General features: G+C 34.9%; 1 protein-coding gene and 1 pseudogene across 1 annotated transcript; both read right to left on the bottom strand.

The window, feature by feature from the left end:
* Positions 1–956: 956 nt before the first annotated feature.
* Positions 957–22,785, bottom strand: LOC145610811 (cellulose synthase A catalytic subunit 8 [UDP-forming]-like). Its single transcript, XM_081666100.1, has 24 exons — positions 22,546–22,785; positions 21,247–21,343; positions 18,466–18,527; positions 18,310–18,366; positions 17,799–17,858; positions 16,805–16,861; positions 16,102–16,144; positions 14,199–14,276; positions 12,070–12,397; positions 11,740–11,890; positions 11,515–11,580; positions 6,333–6,534; positions 6,119–6,198; positions 5,966–6,020; positions 5,716–5,866; positions 5,212–5,481; positions 4,282–4,627; positions 4,052–4,189; positions 3,541–3,666; positions 3,241–3,453; positions 2,819–3,062; positions 2,524–2,723; positions 2,013–2,366; positions 957–1,839 (listed from the first exon to the last, which is right to left on the bottom strand). The coding sequence occupies exons 1-24, from the start codon at positions 22,648–22,650 to the stop codon at positions 1,252–1,254; spliced, it is 4,071 nt and encodes a 1,356-aa protein (XP_081522226.1). The 5' UTR covers positions 22,651–22,785; the 3' UTR covers positions 957–1,251.
* On the bottom strand, positions 8,945–10,141 carry LOC145612420 (peptidyl-prolyl cis-trans isomerase CYP59 pseudogene; annotated as a pseudogene).
* Positions 22,786–23,244: the final 459 nt, after the last annotated feature.

Genomic DNA, 23,244 nt, shown 5'->3' with positions numbered 1-23,244 from the left:
AATCCGAGATGACTCAAGACCCGATCCTAATTGATAGGTCTACATAATATTAAAATTCTATTGAATTGTGAAGTATATTTTACACTTTAAACTACTTCCTTCGCTCAAAAAAATAAACCACTGAAGGCATTTGGATTAGGCAAAAGATTTTATCTAATTAAAACAATCAGAGTGCCGAAAATAGGAATAATTAAAGAGAGGGAGAAAAAAGATACTTCGGAAAAAGCGAAACCGGCACAACCCATTGTAACCATCGCCGCCACGTTTGCCGCCTTTGCCACCTCTACCACCGCCACCACTGCCTCTGCCACCGCCATTGCCGCCTCTACCCATTTTTTTTTATGAGAAAAGGCTTTGCTGTTCGTTGCCGATAAAAGTGTGATTTGTTTTGTGAGGGCTGCCCAACTTCCAACCTTGATAATTTTATACGTAGTAAAACTTATCAAGGGGGTATATTTGAATTGCATAGTAAAAAAAAAAAAAATATATAAAAAAAAAATGGTCTACACTTTGTTATGACGTTTATTTTCGTTATGGAAACCCTAACAACTCAAAACTTATAATTTTTTTACAAAATTATACAAGTATACGGATTATATTAATTTTAACTAACGTTTTCATGTATTAAGCAATAATGTTAGTAATTAATCCATCATTTTTTATTTCAATGGTCAAAAGCTCAATGGCCAATTTGAATGTATTAGTATCAGATCATAATTAGCATGACTATTTAGCTTGAGACTAATCCATAATAATGTTGGAATGTAGGAGGATCCCACACTTTAAAAGTTCACTGTTATATTATTCATGATGGTGTTTCTTTTACTATTAATCTTATTATACTCAAAATTGAAGTTCTAACCAGGGTTACATGAGGAAAGTTAATAGTGTATGATTATTTTATGGTAATGACCACTCAAATTGTTGAAATGGTTTGCATTATTAGGTCCCTTCAACAAACTGGTATACATGTAAACGAGATTTGATCCAAGAATTTAACCAATAACACGATAGTCGTTCACGTTTGTACGTAAAAGTATGAAATGCATCACACCCTTTTGCTCTACAATGCCAAATAGTAGCTAATGAGTAACTTCCTAAAAAAGGAAAGATACCCACCTAATGCCATAAGTGGAATTTGCTTAAAATTTACTCCAACAGCTTATGATCAATTCATACATATATCAAAAAATAAACCAAAATTATTCTACAAAGATAATAAAAATTATGCTATGGTTTTGCTTGTTTTTTTCAACAATCAATGGAAATGCAGCTCTGAGCAATACTTTTACTATCCGCCTTGCTAACGAACGGGTCGATTTTGACCCAAACAAGGGAGAAAACTGAGGCCAACAGCACAGACCACAACACCACAATAGTAGGTGTCCTGTTTTGCTTTCCCATGAGACCCTTAAGGAAGGGGTACAGATGCAGGATCACCCAGAAGGAAAAGAAGACCTTTCCGAAGAGTGGTCCCCACGAATCATAGCCGTTGTTCAAGGCATCAGAAAACCCTGCCACCACCCCGACGATGTTGAGGATGATGAGGGTGGTGGGAGGGATAAGTAGGGTAGTCCACTTGAAAACATACAGTTCTCCAAATTCTGTGTCATCAGCTGATTTCGACGTGACAGTGAAGTTGGTGTCTAGTCCTGCAAGCATCTTCAGCAGTCCTTGGAAGACAGCAAACAGATGAGCTGAGACTCCTCCGATGACCCAGAACTGCTCGTTCCTCCATAAGTCCTCGATGCCTACTCCACTCCATCTTAGTTCTAACACACTGACGAGTATGATGGACGTGAAGAGGCCTAAGAAGAGCAAACTTGCCAGGTTTGATAGCTGTAAATCAAAAGAACAATGTCAAGTTTACATAATATGTAATTCATCAATGTTTTAACTTTCTTAGCCTTTTATTATGAGAGTCAATTAAACTAGTTGCTGAAATTCTGAAATTAGTACTGCATTATCTGAGGATTGAAATATTTGGTACTGATGGTGTAAGGGAAACTTACAGTGGGTATGATGAACTTTCCGGTGAGGAGGCAGATAGCGGGCAAAGTACAGTAGGCAACAAGAGGAAGGGAAGTAAAAGGGTAAACAATGGTATTAATGTATGCCAATCTCTGAAGCAACTTAAGGCGGCCAGCTCCAAATCCATACCAAAGTGGACAATGTCTACTAAAGAAAATTTCCACTGATCCAAGAGCCCAACGAAGGACCTGGTGCAGTCTATCAGACAAGTTGATAGGTGCAGACCCTTTAAAGCAAGGCCTTAAGGGCATACAGTATATTGATCTCCAACCACGGCATTGCATCTTGAACCCTGTCAAGATATCTTCTGTAATAGATCCATATATCCATCCAATCTGTCAAAATAAAAAATAAAAGGCGGTCAATAATATTTCCTGTATGATTTGCCATTCGTAGGGGCTGAAGATGTCGAAATGTAATAGGGCTAGTATATCCAAGAGATTCAAAAGACTTGCTAAAAAGTTTTGATAATCTTGCAACGAGTTCATTTACCTCTTTTCCCCAGGCTGTCTTTTCTTCATACCCACAGCTAATGACATGAATGGCTTCCTTGATCAATGTTGGCGAGTTAGCAGAATCTGGAACACCTCCATTCTCCATCAATGTAGACTCGATGAACACGGTGGATAATCCAAATGTCTTCTCAAAGCTTGTTTGAGAGATCAACATTGATCTATCATACTCATCATAATCTGTATTTGATTTAGAATAATTAGTGTTAATCCTCTTAGTTATTTATGCCTGACATTCTTCATGTATAAATAAATACAGGTATAAGTAAGCTTACTGTTGAGCTCCTTGAGATTAAATATGGCAGATTCTAGATCTTCACGTTTTGAATCACGGTTAAGCTCTGAGATATCTTTTTCCTGTTTCTTCTTTGAAGGGCAGCAACAACAGGAAGACGAGGATGTTTTGGATAAACTAGGTAATGATGGTGGTCCATAGCCGTATAGTGCTTGCCTATTGAACACACAACCAGTTCCGACATAAACTGGCCCTTGAATTCCATCAAGTCCTTTCATGTTAACCTGAATGCGTTCAAGAAATCAAGGACAGGAAAACGAGAAGTCAAGAGAGTAACACAAGTCTTTTCTAATGAAGTCTTCCTAGCACAATGAATTTTAGGTAAGGACATTACTTCCATAATATGCATAAAGTACATTTAAAAATTTGTATAATAGAGATATTAAAAATAGTGTAGCTTACATCAAAGAAGACAACATTTCGGTTGGCATATCTATCACTCTTGTCAATACCATCAAATCTTTGAGGGAACTGAACATAACAAACATCCTGACCGACTACAGGGTCCATCAGGAAGCACATTGCCTCGCGAACTGCCTTGCTGTTGTTGACATAATGATCACAATCAAGATTTAGAATGTAGGGAGCATTTGTGAGGACTGCAGATACTCTGATCTGTGATAGAAAAACAGATTATGTGAAATGTCAGAAATAGTATCTGGTGGAATTTAAGGTAATTCTTGTTTGATTGAGGATAGTTACCAAAGCATTCTCAGCACCGGCTTTCTTGTGGTGTTGAAATCCTGGCCTCTTTTCTCTTGAAACATAAACGAGCCTTGGAAGTTCGTTACCTTCTATGTCAGGAGAACCAGTATTTCCAAGGAAAACCTACAAAATCCCAAATTGGTAAATGAATATGTTAGATAGAATCAGACTAGAATTTGCAGGTAAAAGAATATTGCTTCAGACTGCCACAGAATTATAATCACACATAAATCATCTAAGCCCCTTGCTGTCATGTGTTACAGGAAAATTTTCGAGGTCATGTACTTCGCGGCTTTGGTAAGCCAACAACTACAAGATTCTTATTTCATACAGCTGATCTAAATGGCCAGGTCCGCCCTATTATCCCAGGTTCAAGTAGGTTTTTTAGCCCCAACATCAGACATGACATGGGTCAGAAATTATAGTCTCAAATTTACAATTTGGCTGAAACATATGATCAACTCTAGTTACATCTTAAAGACTAAAACAAAGATGTAATAATACACACCTGGATCATTCCTGGATGATCACGAGTATTGTTTCCTGGCCAAGGTGTTCCATCTGCCATAGTCCAGCCTTCATCTGGGGTTTTTTGTGCCTTGGCAACTAAAGCATTCATCTTCACTTTGTATTCTTCATAATCTCTCTGTTATGTAAAAAATAATATCGTAAGATCACTGCCTTTACAAATCATTGTAAAAGCAAACATTACATGAAATAGTCACACGAGATGCATACTTTCATTGCTCTGCGTTCCTTCACAAAAGAAGGCTGCACTTTGTCCCTAAGGTAGTCAATCTTCTGTGAGAAGTAAAATTCAGGAGCTCGTGGTTCAATCTCATATTTCTTACAAAAAGGAACCCACTTCCTCGCGAATTCAGATGTCTCAGCAAGTGATTCAAATGTAAGCATTGCAGCACCATCATCAGATACATAGCAGGAGACTTTATCAACAGGATAGTCCACAGCAAGGATGGAGAGTACAGTATTTGCTGTGATTAAAGGCGGTTCTTTCAATGGATCCACTGTACTCACAAAGAAGTCCACAGCTGCAAGCTGTGAAGGTTCCCCTTCTCTTTCGTACCTGAACAAATTAAAAATTATCAGCATAAAGAGGAGGTAAAGACTTCTACATGTTATACTCAGATAACATTGATTTTCCTTCACATCTTATTATCTTAATCGTCTTTCCATATATTAGCAACTAGATTAATGTGAAAATTATACAAAGTATGAACTCATACAAGGATTCTTTGCATATTCCTCTGCTCCATAAAAATCGTTTTCCTTAACTTTTAACCAAACATGTTAATAATTAATATGATAAAAAGCACATTGATATTATAGCAAATGTATCATTAATATAAATTCATAAGATTATCATTATATAATCACTTTAATACAAAAGTAATGATTGAATGATTAGTTTCAAGGATGCAAAAAAGTAAACTGGATCCCTCACATCATGAGTCAAAAAAGCAGACAAACATTGTTAGATGGAAGTAATACAAATCAGTAGAATGTCAATGCATTCATATGAAAAGTCCATATCATAGAGACATAGACAAACAGTACGTAGCGTTATGGCTTCGAATGATGCATCAAATAGCCTAAAGACTATGTATTATACAACAATATCATCACGATACTGTTAACATAAAAGGTTACCTCAAGGACAGCTGATCGATGAATGTCTCCCTATTGATGGGCTGCCATTTAGGAAACTGATCCAAAATCCAGGAAAAAGCAAACCAGATCTCACAGATGACTGAAGTAAGCCACAGACCAAAGGCGCTATCCACAGGATTTGTTAACCTGTAGTGGAAAAATAGTGCAAGAATGATCAACCTCACAATGATCATGATCCTGTATGAGGTGATCTTGGTTCTTGGGATTGGAATAATTCTTGAAAGTGGTTGTGCAGCAGCCTCTGAAAACCTGTAAAAGCAGCAACATCTAAGAACTACGGATTCCTTTTTCTCAATCCAACACGCTTACAATATCATATTCTTGATTTATAAATGTTCTTAGTTCCAAAGGCATTTCATGAAGAAGTTTTATAAGGTATAATCCCACAAAATTAGGTTGGTCCAAATGTCCAATAATTGTGTTTCTTATTTGATGCACTTGCAAAATGTTATTCTCAATTCTTATCTGAGACCTAAAACTTACTGCTGTTCCTCCATCTGTTGTTCTGGTGGAACTTGTTCAACTTCTTTTGAAGCTTTAGACTCTTTAACATTCTTTTTCTTCTTGTCTTTCCTTTCTCTCCAACTCTCCACTCGATGCTTCCATATCGAGCTTCCAGATTCACTATTCAATTCTGATAAAGTAGACATAACACATAATTGATTTATTAGTTATGCAACCATTAACACAAAAAAGTTGGAAATAAACTTCATGAATGGTTAGAAATGCTCACCACTATCAACTGTGGAGATGGTGCTCATGTTTCGAGCATGTAGGCCAAGATCCTGCTACCAATTCAACCAGGATAAATCAATCAGTATATAACAGAACATAATTTAATTAACTTTATCTTAAAATTTACAACTATGACAAACCATTTTAATACCTGCTCATTAGTAAGATGGGTTGTTTTGTTCTTGTGACTACCAGATGCCTCAACACCGGCCTCATCATATGTCACATTATCTAATGATTCATTCGACATAAGTTAGAATCTAGCAATACTAAAGAATTGAACTTTACACATATTTGCTTAAAATTATTATGATGCAACACGAAAAAATGATTAGGACTAATGAGAAAGAGATCATGTGACACACCTTCATAGGGAGCAGCACAACGAAAGCAAGCCTTTTTACCTTCCTTAATCTCATACTCAACACAAGCCTTACAAACAGGGTAATTGCATTCAAGGCAAGCCACAAACACATTTCCATTCGAGTCAAGTCCTACTGGCTCGCCGCAAGTGTTACACTGTGGAAGGCCAGATTGCATCATCTTTGGCTGCTTTTCTTCCTTTCTCTACCAATAAACCTGAGTTTTGGTCTGTCTTTATATTAGACGGAGATACTCATCACTTATTATTCAGAAGCAAAGGCGGTGTAGATCGAGCAGATATTGTATGGGAGAGTTTGGTAGAAGAGTTAGTTTGGTGCCAATTTCTTAAGTGAATAAAAGAGGAAAGAGAGATGAGAAGCAACGTCTTAGTAAGTTTGAAAAATTGCGGGAGTTTTAAGGAAGATGTTTCTGTTGTCAAGTATACATCTTTTAACTAATCAACTACTTTTTGAAAAGGCACAACTCATCTATATCTTATTATTAATTCATACTATTTCATACCTTAGTAATGTAGATTAATTGATTTCAAGAGATTACTTGATTTTAAGTGAATATTTTTTTGTCAATATTTTTTTTCATTGGAAATTTTTAGTCCAAAGATGAAAATTAAATGATTTATAACCATTCCGCACTAAATATTAATAACATCGATCACCGTGTAATTTTTCCATATAGTTTAAAAATTATAATGATATGAATTATTCAAGTATAAGGACTACATATAATATAACCGTTAATATTTTTTTTGGCTTCGTGCATTATAATACTAAGCTAGAAACACTTTAAACACATCTTAGTTATTTAATTATAGTCAAATTTATGTCAAAATTGATGAGCATTAAGAAGGTCACTATAGTGTGGAATTAAAAATATCTAGATGAGTATTACATGAATGAAATCAATAGGGGCATTGATAGTCCCTTCTGATTTTATTTTAACTTCGATTGAGACATGAGAACTTAATTATATAGCTAGAGAAGCCAACTTAAATACGAAATACGGGGCATAATTTATGCATCTTAACTTCTTAAGGTACATGTCTCATTTTTTTGGATGTCTTAATTTATTTACTCTACTACTTTTGATACTTTTTCAAAGTTATACTGTGTCATTCAATTTGAACCATACAAAAATCATACCCTATACGAATAGAAGTATAGAACCATTTTCTATCAAATTTTTAATAATTTCATAATTTCCTATACAAGTATTTTCCAGAAATCATAAAAATTCATTACAAGTGCAAAATTTTATACAGTCTAATTAAATTGTTTTATACTCTATACAATATTATGTTTTAAAAAATCAGGTGAAGCTATTTAAAAGCTGATATGTTAGGTAAAAAGCACAATCTGTCAAACTCAAACTTGTGCAAACATATGCCTTCACAATTGGAAATAAAAGGCATAAGTTCAGTAAACCATCATATATCAAAGTTGGTGTCACATCTAATGATATTCAACTGCTAACCTAAGCTTTTACATCACACTCAATTCCAATATCACTGCAACTCATCATTTTCAAAGTAATATATCAAGGTCTTATAAAAGGGAAATCATATACTAACACTTATCAGAGCCTATACTCAAGCTTTACATACATGATATTAGCTGCTGAGATGCTTGAATTGAAATGGTTGTTTCGCGACCTCCAAATTCCACGGCTGCATATCAGAATTCAGCTATACAGCTATTATTATTGTGATCCTCGGTGTCAAGGAAGGAAAACTCTTGAAAACAATGTTACTAGAATGGTTTACAACTGAAAATCTATTCTAGGCTTCACTGCCACTGATATCATCTGCTACACTCTGGATTCCTGAATCAGTAGGGGTAGCGCGCAGTCAGTTAACCACTTAACTTTATGAAGGACATACAAACTAAACTGAATTTCTTTCTGTTTTTTCTTATTTCTAGCGGAGCAATGAGTTGAAGCCGTTTACCTCTATCCTGCGCAGTCAGTAGCACAGCAAGATACAAGCAGAGAGGAGACACTACTAGTGACATGTATGTTGGGTCAGGATATTAACCGGGTGCAAACAACCTTGTCAGCTGTGGAGGAGCATCAAAGTTCAGACTCAGTTGGAGCGATAAAGCCGATGTCTGGGAAACTACGGCAAAATAAACATAACAAAACATCTTGATTGAGAGGAACAGATTTCAGTCAGAAATAATTGCTGCAGTAAGCAGGCTAACCTGGTAGACGTATAGACAGCTGACTGGCCTAATGAGAGAAATCGATTTCAGACAGTAAAACAACGAAGGATTTACATTTCCTTAATCTGCATAATGTCTTACAGTTGCAGATGCTTAGGAAAACAGACAAAATGCCAATGTATAACATCTCAGTTGAAAGCAAATCAGAACACAACATATCAGGACAACTCCTGCATGTTCAAATCAATAGGATTTTCACCAGCATCATTACATCACTGATCACTCATTCACTCTATATAATAGGCCTAAAACAATTCATTTGTTCCATATGCATTCAATTGTTGATCGAATAATACAAAGATATCAATTTTACAAATTAGACACCACATTTGAAAATTACAACTGCATATAAGAATGAAATCAAACATCCTGTTCAAATAAAAAATTCTGACAAATAATGCAGCAGTAGTTGAGAGTTTATACATTTGATTTTCTTGCAAGATCTATGCTTCAATTCTGCTTTGACCCTTTGTTCTTCCGTGAGAACTCACTCTTCGCCCACCCATTGTAGCCTTGTGCACAAAGGCTCTATGATTCCTCTTTGGTCGAAGGGATCTTGATCGGGTCATCTGATCATTCAAAGAATCATCGGCTCGCGGCCTCTTGAGCCTAAATTTATGCCATTCTTTATAAGCACTTTGACTAATTTAAAATCAACGCGTATCCTCCTATCATCAATCAATGTGCCATCCATGGCAGAGTAAGCTTGTTCACATGCTACTTTACTCTCAAATTCAATGAAACCAAATCCCACACTATCTCCATTCTTGTCACGAACAATACTAACCGAATTAATACCCCCAAAGCGTGAAAAAATCGTGTGCATCTGTAATCGGATTAAGTCTACAAACAAACAACTGATTTTCAGGAGGCTTTGTATCTGCATCAGGAATATCACCTATACATTCAAGAACAACAGCTCTGGAGCGTGCTTCCTTTGCTCGAATAACTCGATCGAGTTCATGTGGAGCAAAACTTTCATTCATAGTTACCCAATCATCTTCAAGCCTAATAACATCATCACAAACCTCTTCTTTCTGTCTGCCTTTAGAAGTCACCAAACACGGCGAGTCTTCAAAAGGGTCAAAGAGTACATAAACGGACTTAATTCTTATGTTTTGAAGTGGTCTACCCTTCTCATCAACATAAGCTTGATTTATTTTATCTAAAACATCGAGACCTTCTACAACATTGCCAAAGACAGTATGTTTGTCATCGAGGTAGCGAATATCATCCCTTAAAGTGATGTAGAACTGTGATGCATTGAGATTCTTGCCAGTGCTAGCCATTGCGACAGTACCCTTGTTCGAGTGTTTGAGATGAGGGTGTATCTCATCTTCGAAAAAGCGAGCCTGATCACCGTAGAGAAACTTGTAGATAGAATCGCCACCGGTTCCAGTTCCGGTTGGATCGCCCGTTTGAGCTATAAAATGCTTTTGCATATTGTGAAACAAACAACCATTGTAGTAATTCATCCTGGCAAGTTTTAAGAAACTCTTGCAGGTTAAAGGGCAGTCATCGGTGAAAAGATCGATCACAACATCACCTAGGCTCGTCACTAACAAGACAGACATGGTGGTTTTTTGTTTTTTTAATTTTTGAGTAATGAATTATAAACCTCTTCCCTCTTCAATATTTATAGAATTATAGGCTAAAAAAGATAACGCATACTACCAAATAAAACTTATACTTGGTATAACTTAGGATATTCTAAAAAAAAAAACATAAAATATACTGGAATTGGTGAAATGTTTCAAAAAAACACCAATTTTAAAATTTTTGTTGCAAATTACCACCAATTCAATGTAAAAATTTTAAAATTGGTGATCTTTTACAACATTTTTTCTAAAAAGATGGTTATATGCAAAAAACAAGATTTAAAAGGTGGTTTTTTTGCAAAATTTCCTACAAATAATTCCAACACTTTCTAATTTGGTAAGGGTCTATCACTAAATATTATTTTTCACTCCCACTATTTGCATAAATAATTTATTATTTCTTTCTTCTACCAACCCAACTTACATTACTTTTTTTTTAAAAAAAATTATTATTATTTCTCTCTCATACTAACTATATTTTATAATACTAATATAAAATCCTCCAAAAAAAAAAAAAAAAAAAATACTACTCCGTAATATAAAAAAATTTCCCACTTGAAATTATTCTTAAAGCCTACAAGCCTACTCTATATTTTCCATTAACTATGTGCACCCATACCTTTGCGATTGTTATAAAATGGAGGTAGTATTACATAAAAATTATTTAACATTAAGGGGTAATACACTTCCTCCGTTTCTTTTTAGTTGATACGTTTCTTTAGTTACGTTTGCTAATGCACAAATTCAACCATTAATATCTTTAATTTCCGATAAACAAAATTTATAAAAAGTTGATATTTAGAAAATATATATCGTGACAATTCTAATAAGATCTCACATCACTATATTTTTCATTACATATATTATAAATCATAAACACGATCAAAGACAAGTGTGTGAATAGTGCTAAAATCAAAACATGAACACTAGTTTTTTCTCTCCCTCCCCCTTGGCTTACACAAGTATAATAGAGATCTTTGTATCGAGTAGGTTTTTTCAACAATTCTATGCGACGTCCATTTGTCAGGTTCAAATTTCTTGCACCGCCACTAAAATGGCTTCACAATAGAGAAGAAGAAAATCTGAAATGATTCTTTTACAATCTCAAAAATCCACAAATGCAATAGCACTTACCAAAAATGTCCATTCTTCCTTTCAGGGTAATGAACAACAATTCTAATATTTGCTCCAACAATAGCTATGAGCTTGGTGATTTATTTAAATCCTCAAACTCAAGCGGGGAAAACTTTTTAAAACAATGTTGCTCGAATGGTGCACCTGAATTCTGTTCTAGGCTCCGCTGTCAATGATATTATCTGCTAAACTTAAGCAAGGGTATAAACCTTTACCACTTTGGATGTATCACAAACAACAAGGTTGTCTGAATCAGTTGGGGTAGTGCACAGCCAGTTAACCTGCCAAGAACAGCAAACTTCAAAAAACTGACAAAGGAAAGGTCATACAGACCAATATAATTTTTTCCCGTTATCTCTTGGCCTTGCTGAGCTATTCTCCTTTATATGATAAGTGTTAATTCGACCAGAAAAATAACCACAAAAAGGAAGATGCATTACTTTTTTTGGCAAATCTATGCTAATTACAGAAGTTGAGTCCGCACTTGTTTGAGCCTCATCAAGATACCGAGACCAATCCCAGACCTTAACTGATTTATCATTTCCTCCAGATATTATGAACTTCCCTCTCTCTCCAAATGTTGAAAATGTCCTGAAATGTCAAGTTCAATTAAAGTCACCAACCTAAAAGATTATATTACCATGTATTAGCTCAAAGAGGCTCCATCATTTGGATCTTCCTGAACCCTAACATTAGTGGGATTATACTAGGGAGCGATTGTTGCATCCTAAAAGCATGGTACATTTGCAAGATAAAGGAAAAGTACTTACACGCAAGAAGCAGCTGCAGAATGGCCTCCAAGTGTATAATCCAAATGCAACCTTTTCATCTCGTTTTGTTTGTTTGTTGCAACATCTGAGACTGCAGCAGCATTACTTGACCTACCTTGGGGACATTTGTCGTTTTTGGAATACCCTTTTGACTTAACAGCAGCAAGTTCTGCTTCTATATCGATCAAGCTGACAATCCCATCTCCTCTTGCAACAGCACATGCCTTTCCTAACTTATCCAACATGTCCATTTCAGGAACAGCTATAGCATGGATGAAAGCTGGGTTGTAAAACTGTCCGGTGTTTTTAGTGCTTTCCTCCAGATTCCCTGATACAAACGGCAGTAGCATCATCTTATGTGCTCAAGCAGGCATAAGGACAGATAGAAGTCATTCCACCTTCCAACCATAAGAGCTGGCCTAACTAAACACAAATTCTACAACAGAATATAAGGATTTTAAAGGCTGATTTGCTACAGAAATGCATGCATATTAGGGATAGACTGCTAGCTGAGAGCTCGTCAGTTTGACCATCTAAAGGATTCATTTTTAAAGTAGTGATCACGAGGACATTTGTAAGGTACAAAAGCAAAGCTAGCAGGCATGACATCGGCATCAACCTGCATAACAAAGGTAACTAACTAGTGGGATGATTAAAAGCCCTATTAAATGACTAAAATGTCCTGTAATAATATTACTTGGCTCAAATAATGCATAAATCAATATGATCACCTTTTAAATGTCCTGCAATACTACCTGCATTCTCAGAAAGCCATAACATCACTTTTGTTACATAAACATCACACAGGTCAGCCCCTAATTATCAGACCACCAATATGATAATCAGCATTGCCACCATGCCCCATATACTCGGCTCATCGTGTAGTTCACTTAGAAAGTCACCACTCACCAGCCCACACAAGTTCAGAGGAAGAGACCTTCAGTCCATATAATATGCAATAGGAATGAAATTGGGACCAGATCTAATAAAGTTAATGTTGTAGTCTTTTCTTTTTCCCGATATACAAACATAGAGAGAGTAAATTAGTCAGTGGGTGTAAGAACAGAGGGTACATTTCACACCAGGATCTCCCAAAACTTTACACTATGATATTCCCATTTAACACTACGGCAGCCACATTTGCCCTCTTCTCTTCCATTATAGTCAGGTTGGAGATTTCATTGCTGACTTAGATAGTGGGAGCTGAGACAAGCTCCTGTTCCGGTTCTGTAGAGCCTAATAATGGGAGGAAATATGCAAAAATGGGTACATGGAGCTTCTATGATAAAAGGAACTATTACATGATAGATAAAGTGGGAAGAGAGAGGGAAAGGGGAGAAACAGATGGAAAATTTAAGTTAATTAACAAAAGGTCTCAGTATCAAATTTTAAAACGCAATTGGACAAATTAAAAAACAGTACTATATATTCGTTAACTGCTTGCAAACAATTTCATTCAGAGCCTATTCATTCATATAAGTAAATAAACAAAGTTGAATAAAAACCATGAGCGGTTAATAAATGACTAAAAATGGAACAATCCATGTTTGACTCGATATTGTTCATGTATAACTCATATAAAGTTCATTTGTAAGCATGTTTATGTCCGGAGAAATAGTCTTGACAGTTTACAAAATAATGTAACAGTATTATCATATAGTCTCTGTTTCAAACAGATGCTCCTTTTATTTTTTAAAGTTTCCAATGCATATATTTGAGTATCAAAATTACGAAAAGTAAATATTTTGAGATGCCAGATTGGGATGAATCTAAGCAAAATCCCACATTGGCATGTTTTTCTTATATATCAGTGAATACTCATCAAGCTTTTGGCTCTTTCACCGAGATATACTAAAGAAGAACATAATTTAGAAATGGAGGGGGTACCTTTATCGCTAATTTGAATTCTAGCTTCATTTGAGCTCAAAGAGCAAATGAGCAAGCCAAAAGCTTAACGAGCCATGCTTGAACAAAAAATCTAAAAGCCTACTCAAGCTCGAACAATTTCTTTATCCATACTTGGAACAAACAGAGAATCAACAATCATAAATTTGAAATGCAGTTTGCAGCCATTAACCAAGTTAAATTTCAAAATAAGTAATATAAAACCATGCTAAGAGAAATAGTACCAAAATCCACCACAAGGAATGGTCGTCCTTTGGAAAAATCCCACATGATCATCTTAGAATCAAGACCTCCAGTAATAACTGCAAAGCAGCAAGTAAGAAAATTACCAAAATGTTAAGTAGGAAGATGTCCGAAATAAACAAGAAGCAATAAAAAAAAATTGCTATTGTCTTTCAATGATCAAGAGAACAGAATAGTTATCCAAACATCTGACACTAGAAGATGATATTGTCATACAAAAAAAGGCTGATTGGCAACTTGCATCACAAGGAACATCAATCAATCAATCAAAGCCGTAATCCCATAAGTGGGGTCAGCTACATGAACCAAAAGTGATTATGCTGTATAGTTTATCCACAAAATTCTTCCTCCATCCCTTACAATCAAATATTTTTCATTCTCATACAAATCCATATGCTTGATATCCTTCCTAACTCCTTCCAATCAAGTCATTTTTCGGTCTCCCTCTACCTCGTTTAACCTCTCCATGATCCCACTCTTTGTACCGGTGAACCCTGGGGTCTCCATCTTACATGCCCGAACCAATTCCCTTAGTTTGTCAGCAATCCCTGCAACACCCACTTTCTTGTGAATAACTTCATTTTTTTTTCTATCTCTCAAAGTATTCCCGCACATCCTCTTCACATGTGCACTTCCGTAACCTCCATCTTTTAAAGGGCTCCTACTCACCAAGGTACTATGAAATTATTCACGCAAAATGATAATTAAGAATCTAGACTCACTAATACGCATGTAGATTAACATTCCAGCTTGAAGGATTGCACCATAGAAATAAAAATAGAAGACATGGTGAATAAGGAATAAACAACGTCATAAGCATGGAAACCAATTTCTTCAATCTGTTTGTTAGCTCAGTAGCTCACCTGACTTTCAGGTCCAGAATTATGCTGACAAAATAAACTTCATAAAACCACCATACCCTTGCTCCACAAAATATCAGAAAATGAAGAGAAAGTGATAAAGACAAAAGGTAAGAAGCAGAAATGACAACTCCCCAGCCAAAGGTTTCTCTCAAAATTAAGATTTTCAAGAGTCCCAAGTTGATTAAGGAAAAAATAGCGAGTATACCCAGGAGATAACTTCGAAGGCTGGAGCAAAAGCCATGGGTTCCTGCAAGTGCATCTCACCCATTCCTCTAAAGTCCTTACATCCAATGATTCAGCACTAACAGAACCATGTCCATGAGAAAAATCAACCATTTTCTTACCAAGAAAATGTTCATGGACAGTTGGACACAAATCCACAGACCTAGATCACACTCATCCCTAAGCCTTGAAACATAATCCCATCCAACAAATTTCTGAGACCAGAATCACCCTCCTAAGGCCTACAATGGCTACAAACAAAAACTGAGACCTTGACCACCCTCCTCCTTAGGCTTACAAACCTGATCACATCCCACAAGACACAAAAATCCTAAGACCTCCGTATCATGTATTTTATTTGACTTTTGACTTGAATAACCAGTGTTCTGTGTCACCAAATGACTTGGTGCATTGCTGATACTTATCTTCTGCCACTCCATTTCAGAAAGCAACTTTTTTAAAAAAAAAAAAAAAAAATATCATAGATTAGTTTCCTGAGCACCCAATAATCAGGACAAATATACCTGTTAACATTGTCATAGAAAGATCTGATAGTTGATATTATATAGGCCTAACTGCCTAAGGACTAGCAACATTCTCATTATTTTACTTTACCTAACTAGAGGGAGAATCTAGGACCATGAATTAACATAATAATAGCAGCCTTGGTATGTGTATACATTTTCATTTCTCAATAACTATAGCAAAAATCATAGCTTTATATCTGATAATGAAACCGGGTGTTCCTTAGCTACTTCACCAATTACAAATTTACGATTGTGACAAAATCAGCATGTACCTTCCCAAGGCTTCCAAGGAACAAACTGTACACTGCTACATATCTAGACATGAAGGGTCAAGGTCACAGAAATTCATAGCACTAGACATAGTACCACTAATATTTGCAATGCAAGTGAAGAGAGGCATCAAAATTATACAGGAATATAAACTCAAGTTATATACAAGGAGTATCAATTTGTCAAAGATACTACATATTTTTTTAATTGCACCATTTGTCAATCATCACTTGCTAATGCACAACTTTGGTCACGAATCTCAAGATATCTTTAATTATCCTTTAATAAAGTTACTCCCACCATTTCTTTTTGATGTTCCAATTTAGAAACTTGCAACTATTCGTAATTTGAAGAAATCTTCTAAATTATTATCAGCATATGAGAAAAATCATAATCATGTGGGATCTTGTTTGATATGCCTCGATAGGTGCTTTAAGAATATCAATTTTTAACGATGCGTAATTAGGGATATTAATGGTCCACATTAAAACAAGCACATCAAAACAAAACGGAGGAAGTACAAAAATTGATATTTTGAAAGTATATATGAAAATGAATCTAATAAGACCCCACATAAATATAGTTTTTGTTATGTGTAAAGTACAAAAGATGGTCAAGTAACATTTAGCTGAACGCTCATAAACATCTAATAAAAAGCATACAACTAAGGAACCCAGAGTTTTCAAGATAAAAGTGGAAGGATACACTATCATGACCAGATCTCAATGTTTTGAAAGGGCATTGCCGTTGGATATCAATTATCTGCCAAAGTTAGTATAGTCAGAATCTGAATAACATAGGCAGAGACAAATAAATACAAGAATTGTGGCTTCTTAATGTACAAGGGGGCTTAAAGCTACATAAATACTTGAAATTATACCACCATTGAGCAAATATTAGCACATTTATTAATATTTAAATTGTTAGATGGGCATGGTAATCAAGTATATCAACTTCAAGAATTATGCGGCATAAAAAGTTATTAATAATGCCAACTAACATAACTTCCTGTCCTATTATCATGCAAAATTCTTTTTCTAGCCATTTCCTAGTGTTACTCATGACTTTCATGAAAGTTATCATAAACTTCCAGCACTGCAGCAATTGGTTTGAAATCTTCACTGTCCACGGCCTCAATTAAGCAAACATACTCCTAAGATTACACATACTTTTAGCACTCCAATTGCCAAATGAATATTTGGATAGGAATTGACCAATCCATCAACAATCATGACAATGTTACTTGGACTCTTCATTTTACCCGTGTCAAATTCTCAGCACTCAGAGAGGGTAGGACATTTCGACCCTTCATTTCGAAAACACAATTTCTTCACAAAATAGACGAGTTGGACACTTGTATACATACTTGTGTCAGACATTGGTATAAAAGTATGAATGTATGATCACCAATGAGCAACGCAAAGCGGTCAGCAAATGAACCCATGTGATAACATAAGGTAGTGTAGATATCATTACACCATAAAATCCATACAAAATGATAAAATGACTTAAATGGATTCTTTTGGCTCTCATCCAGTATAATCTAAGGCAATCACAAGTGTATAAGATGAACAAAGAGATGGGTTATATAAAATAAAGAAAGAGAAACCAATTAAGGGTCGAATAATACACAAACAAACATTCTTCAGCCAATGCCAGAACTGCAATCTTCATCAAATATAATGTGAATAATAAGTACCTTCACATCACCGCTATCATCTGCAGCAGCAAGAAAAGATGACTTCGAGTTACATGATATCTGTACATAAACAGAACTGAGGTGTTATGTTTCCAAGAATAGATCATGTACAATGCAACAATTTACGACAGCAAGAAATAATTCACGACTAGTTGTCATCATTGCTTTTACTTAAAGGAAGTCATACTCACCAAAGTCAAGCCTAAATTCAAAGAAATGACTAAAAAAACAGGCATTCATTATAAAACTCACAAACAAAATCCCCTAAGTAACATTGTTGTCAATCATACATGATACATCATCAAAAGCTTGTTTTCAAGCCAATAAAACAGTTATGCACCAAAACCAATGAACCAAATAATTACTACCTCCATTAACTTTTAGTTGCAACAAAGGGGTATTACTTGTGAGACATAAAATATTCCTTTGTTGCAACTAAAAATTAATGGAAGTAGTAATTATAATGCAAGCCCTCCTATGTAATAAAGTTTTTCACAAGACACTAGAATACCTGGTTAATTTCCTCTTTGTTATATTTGTAGCTCTCCATGGGCTTCTCAAAAGTAGTCTAAAAGATCAAGGCCAACCATGTTATATGGAGTACAAAGACAAAAGAATACAAATAGGTTCCAGCCAAAAACACTGAAACACACCGTATGATTTATACCATTTGAACATCAAAGCAACTGATGCCTGTCCCAGAAGAAATATATATCATATTTTCATTCCCTACATCATTGAAAGAAAACATAAGGGATCATTAGCAATTATTTGCTTCTTCTCAAGTAAACAAAACTTATTTGCTTCTTCTCAAGTAAACAACACTGAAGATTGATGAGAGAATGTCACTTAAACCCATTCTCATTTAAGCCTCTAGTAAATAAGCTTTGCCCTTGGATAATTAAGTGATTGCTTAATACCTTCTCTATTTTAATAGCCACAATTATATCAATTCTATATCTGAGGGGCTCAACCTAATTAAAAGTTGTATATCATTCGTCTAAGTAACGATTGGAGAAAATTAAGCATAAAAAACATTTTCCTTTAGTAGCATTATTAATTTGAAATGAAAATTAAATTCCCTTTATAGTCTCTTTCACTTTTTATTCGAAGTTAAGAGCTTTTTATAGGATAAACTTGTCCACCGATGATTAGCTTTGAACTAAAGGCTTTTAAATTAGGCCACATCACTTCATAGTTCCCTTCTTCTTTAAGCCAAAATTTTATTGTATTCATAAGAGGAGGGAAAAAATACGTTCTATTTCTAGGTGCCAGCATGCCAAGAATAGATTGTTTAATTTCACCTTTTATGTTTTTTTTGCATTAACCAAAGAATCCAAGTGATACGAATTACTTACAGATGGTCAAAGGTGATTATGTGGTAAAACTACTAAAAAATGGACGAATAATATTTCTTTACACCAAAATTGTGCATTTTTTTAGGGACTTAGATCTCATATGTAACAAAAGGCCCTTGAAATGTTTAAGATGTCCCCAATATTTTCAAGGAGAACAAGGACCCCTAAATTATTAAGCTGAGCTACAAAAGATAAACGACACCAAACAAGTTGAGTGCTCACAAGTAGGCCGAGCACGGCCAAACAATATAGGGACAAGGCAACACCACTTGAGAGAGAGCGGATCAAGAAAGGTGGCCTAAGGATTTTCGGGCAACTAAGAAAAAGTTATCAAAGATTAACATGCCCTAAAGGGAAACCACCTCAAGAAAAGGCTGACTAACGCAATCCTACCTAGTTGTTGCCGACCAAAGAGTGTTGTAAGAAATTTCCACATGCCTGTTAGTTTTTCTGTCTTTAGATACTCTCTCTCTCTCTCTCTCTCATTCTCTAAGTCTTTCCACACTTTCCTCTCCTCTCACTAAGAATACTTCAAATTGTTGGTTAATGAATGAAATAGGAAAAAAGAAATTGTTGAAAAGTTTAAAAAGATACGAGCTTAATTGCAAAGCAATTTGGTCTAGGAGAAAATCTTTATTTCAGTAAAATCCATCAATTGACAAGATTATCCTATCAAAAGTCCTACAATTCTATTAAGATTGTTAAAAAGACAATTAAATTGAAATTAATTTAGATTTCAAGTAATAAAAATCCTTTTAAATAGCAAATATACCATGGACATTGTTTAAATTCCCTCTATTTGTGACTCATGTGGCATAGCTCATGACTAAATTTAAGTGACAAGTCACCCTATTCATATGATATGCGGAGCCATTTCAATACTGATAGTAAAGAGGCAATATTGTCTCTCACCACACTTCTCCTAATAACAAGCGCCACCGTCTAATTTATGTCAACTCACATATTTCTAAGAGATGAATAAATAATTAAAGAGAACTCACCAATAATACGTATCTCAAATGGGAAAAGCCCCATAATATAAGAATGGGCTTAATTAAATCTATTAATTGGAGATGCTATAAAGCAATATGTTATGATTGGATAAACCTCGTCATCCAAAGCAAAGCAACAACTGGCACTCTATTATTACACAGGTTATGATGATTGACAAGGGATTATCAAGGGAAAAAGGGAAGCAATAAAATATTAGCATATTAGCCTTATACGGAAAAACTCTCTAGTGGCCTTGTCTAAAAGATATTTAAAGGTCTAAACCTTTTTACGTCTAATCCAATCTTTATCTCGCAAATGAGACCCTTCCAAAAAGCCACCACTATTCATAATATATGCACTGGCACAACAATGATGCTAACTATGTTAAAGCACATCAAAAACACACAACCAAAGAAAAGCCTTATTTCTTTTAACCGCGATATCAAGTGGCTAGCTAGCATTAAGGTGCACATGAGACAATAAATCTATACCTCAAATGCCCTTTTAAGCCTATCTTTGGGGCGATAATCCTAATAATCGTGGGACATAAACAATCAATGAAAATGTCTACGTGTTTCCCTCTTTGTGGAGATGTAAGCAAGTGCAATACTAGAGATTTTCATTAATACCGAAGTGGCGAAGTCTATGTAACATAGCATCTCCATCATCAAACTTAAGTTTAGGACAATTGATAGAGATGAACCACGGTATAATAGAATTATTAGTTTATAACTAATGTTTATATTAAAAATAAATTTAAAAAATTAAACACTTATGAACATACATTTTACATTGAAAAAAATAATGTTTTGGTCTGGTATTAATAAAAACAAAAAATTAAAAAAATTAAAAAAAAAAAAAAAAAAAAAAAAAAAAAAACCTTAATTCGGTAAAATGTCTACAATTAGTATGAGCTAGCAAGTTAAGAGGAAGAGAGAGTTTGTGAAACAATAGACCTATACATGTCACAATAATTATTGATTTCCTTTGTTGAGTACATGAGAGTATGTAGTTGTAGGTCAAGACCGTTAAAGGAAGCTTATGTAAAACAGTTCTATTATAAGAGACTAAATATAGATAAGGTAAGTATAACACACCTTCTTTGAAGCACAAAGACGAAATAGCATCATTGCCTAGCTTCATAACTTGTTGAACATCTTTGCATCTCAAGTCAAACAAACACATGCAACCATCCTGATGACATAAAAACATGACAACATGCAATCGAGACATTAAAATAGAGCATAAAGCACCACCATAACACATAAATCATAGTTCATGTAGATTTTCAAGCAATCAAGCCATAGATATTTCCTCTTTTAAAATAAAATGTAAATGAAGGACAATAATGAAACAACAATACCAAAGCTAGCATTGATCTATAAAAAGATTCGTGAATGCATCATGAAGAAACAAGTAACGAGGACACGTATAAAAAAAAAAACAAGCAGTCAGCTTTAGTCAAATGGATCATTACAAGGCCACCATAAGGTCCACAACAAAAAGACATGAACGCTAACACAAATAGCACAATGATACAAACACACACAAGTCGGCAAAAACTGAGTAATGCACAATTAGTTATGTTTAATATTGGAAAGCCATTGATAAGATTTACTTAATTCGTAGCGGATGGAAAGAAAGTGGTCAAAAATCACATTGTGCAAGGCGATACTCCAACAATTTCCAGAGAGAATTCCAAAGCTTATAGGTGCTGTTACAGACTTAATAGTTAATACCTTGCCAAACCTACAAAGAACCTTAATTTCACAACTGCCAACCTAGTTGCAAGGATATTTCTGAGACTGAATTTCACAAAGATTTTGTCCAAATTTCACAAAGATTTTGTCGAAAAATTCTAGTTGGTAATCTTATTTCCAAAAGGCAAGAACTTGCTAAGGTACTCCACAGTGCTCCAAAGCCCACAAAATTCACCCAGGTTGGTTATACTATTATTCAATTTCTCCTGTAAAATAACAATCTATTGTTCAAATGGGTGTCAGCATCATTATTCGTGTTTTCTTGTTTACAATCTTTCTTATAAAAATACAATTTTCCAAATCCAAACATTCAATCCACAATCCTACATAAGAAGTATCAATCACGTCCTTCATTCCAATATAACAACCCTATTCCAAAAATCTAAATTCATAATCAATAAACAATGATCATACTCCTAACTTCCCAAAATCAAGAAAGATGTAAACGTTACAACAATTAAAATAAATTCAAGAAAAAATGAAGAAAAGGGGCAATGAAAAATCAAATTTTGGAACATGGGGAAATTACTGTATCCATAACAATGTTGATTAAAGTAATTAATGAAAATAAAACATCAAAAGAAGTAAAGGGTAAGTATGATAAAGCAATAAGAGGAAGAAAAAAGGGGAAAGAACCTCGGCAGCAGTGAAAACGACAGAAGGGCGTTGACGAGAGGAGATGCAGCAAGTAGCGGTGGCAGTGTGACCTTTCAGTCGTCTTGGAGTCTGTGAAGCCTCCATCACTTTGGTTGTTGCGACTGTCTCACCTAGCTAGTCGCCTGGGGAGCAAGAGGGTCGAGGACTACAGGGTGATTATCAAATTTTGGATGAGTTTATTAACTTATTCTACTGAGTACTGACTACTGCAAAATTAGGGAATTGGACATTTTGTATTCCCTCGGTCCCTTAATACCAAGTACTGGTATAATTCTAGTTCGTGAAATTTTACGGGAATTAAGAGCATCCCCACTAGTGAGCAAAAAAAATTCTCTTCATTCTCTCTCTACCAACTTTCTCTCTCTTTCCAACTAAATTTGCTCATGAACATTTTTAGTGAGCAAAATCTATCCCACTAGTGAGCAAAACAAAAAATGTTCATCAATCTCTCTCCTACTTTTTCACATACCCCACCAATATCTCTCTCTCTTACACATCACCCTATTAATATTTATTATGTTTTGGTTAAATGAATAATTATGGGTACTAATTACAATTATACTTTTATTTAATTTAATACAATTATTAAATATTCATTCATAATATTGAAATTTAATCGCTAATTAATTATAAATTTAATACAACATAAAATTTAATTAGCGTACGAATACATTTAAT

The sequence above is a fragment of the Chenopodium album genome, chromosome 24, assembly GCF_948465745.1.
Source record: "Chenopodium album chromosome 24, dcCheAlbu1.1, whole genome shotgun sequence".
NCBI lineage: Eukaryota > Viridiplantae > Streptophyta > Magnoliopsida > Caryophyllales > Amaranthaceae > Chenopodium > Chenopodium album.
This window is presented reverse-complemented; position numbering and strand designations above follow the sequence as displayed.

Excerpts from the sequence above, each read along its gene's own strand:
- LOC145610811 (XM_081666100.1), bottom strand. The coding sequence starts at position 22,650 with ATGGAGGCTTCACAGACTCCAAGACGACTGAAAGGTCACACTGCCACC. Across the intron at positions 16,145-16,804 it reads TGAGATCTGGTCATGATAGT|ATATGTAGCAGTGTACAGTT; the intron begins GTATCCTTCCAC and ends CTTCATGTCTAG. Across the intron at positions 2,367-2,523 it reads AGACAGCCTGGGGAAAAGAG|ATTGGATGGATATATGGATC; the intron begins GTAAATGAACTC and ends TTATTTTGACAG.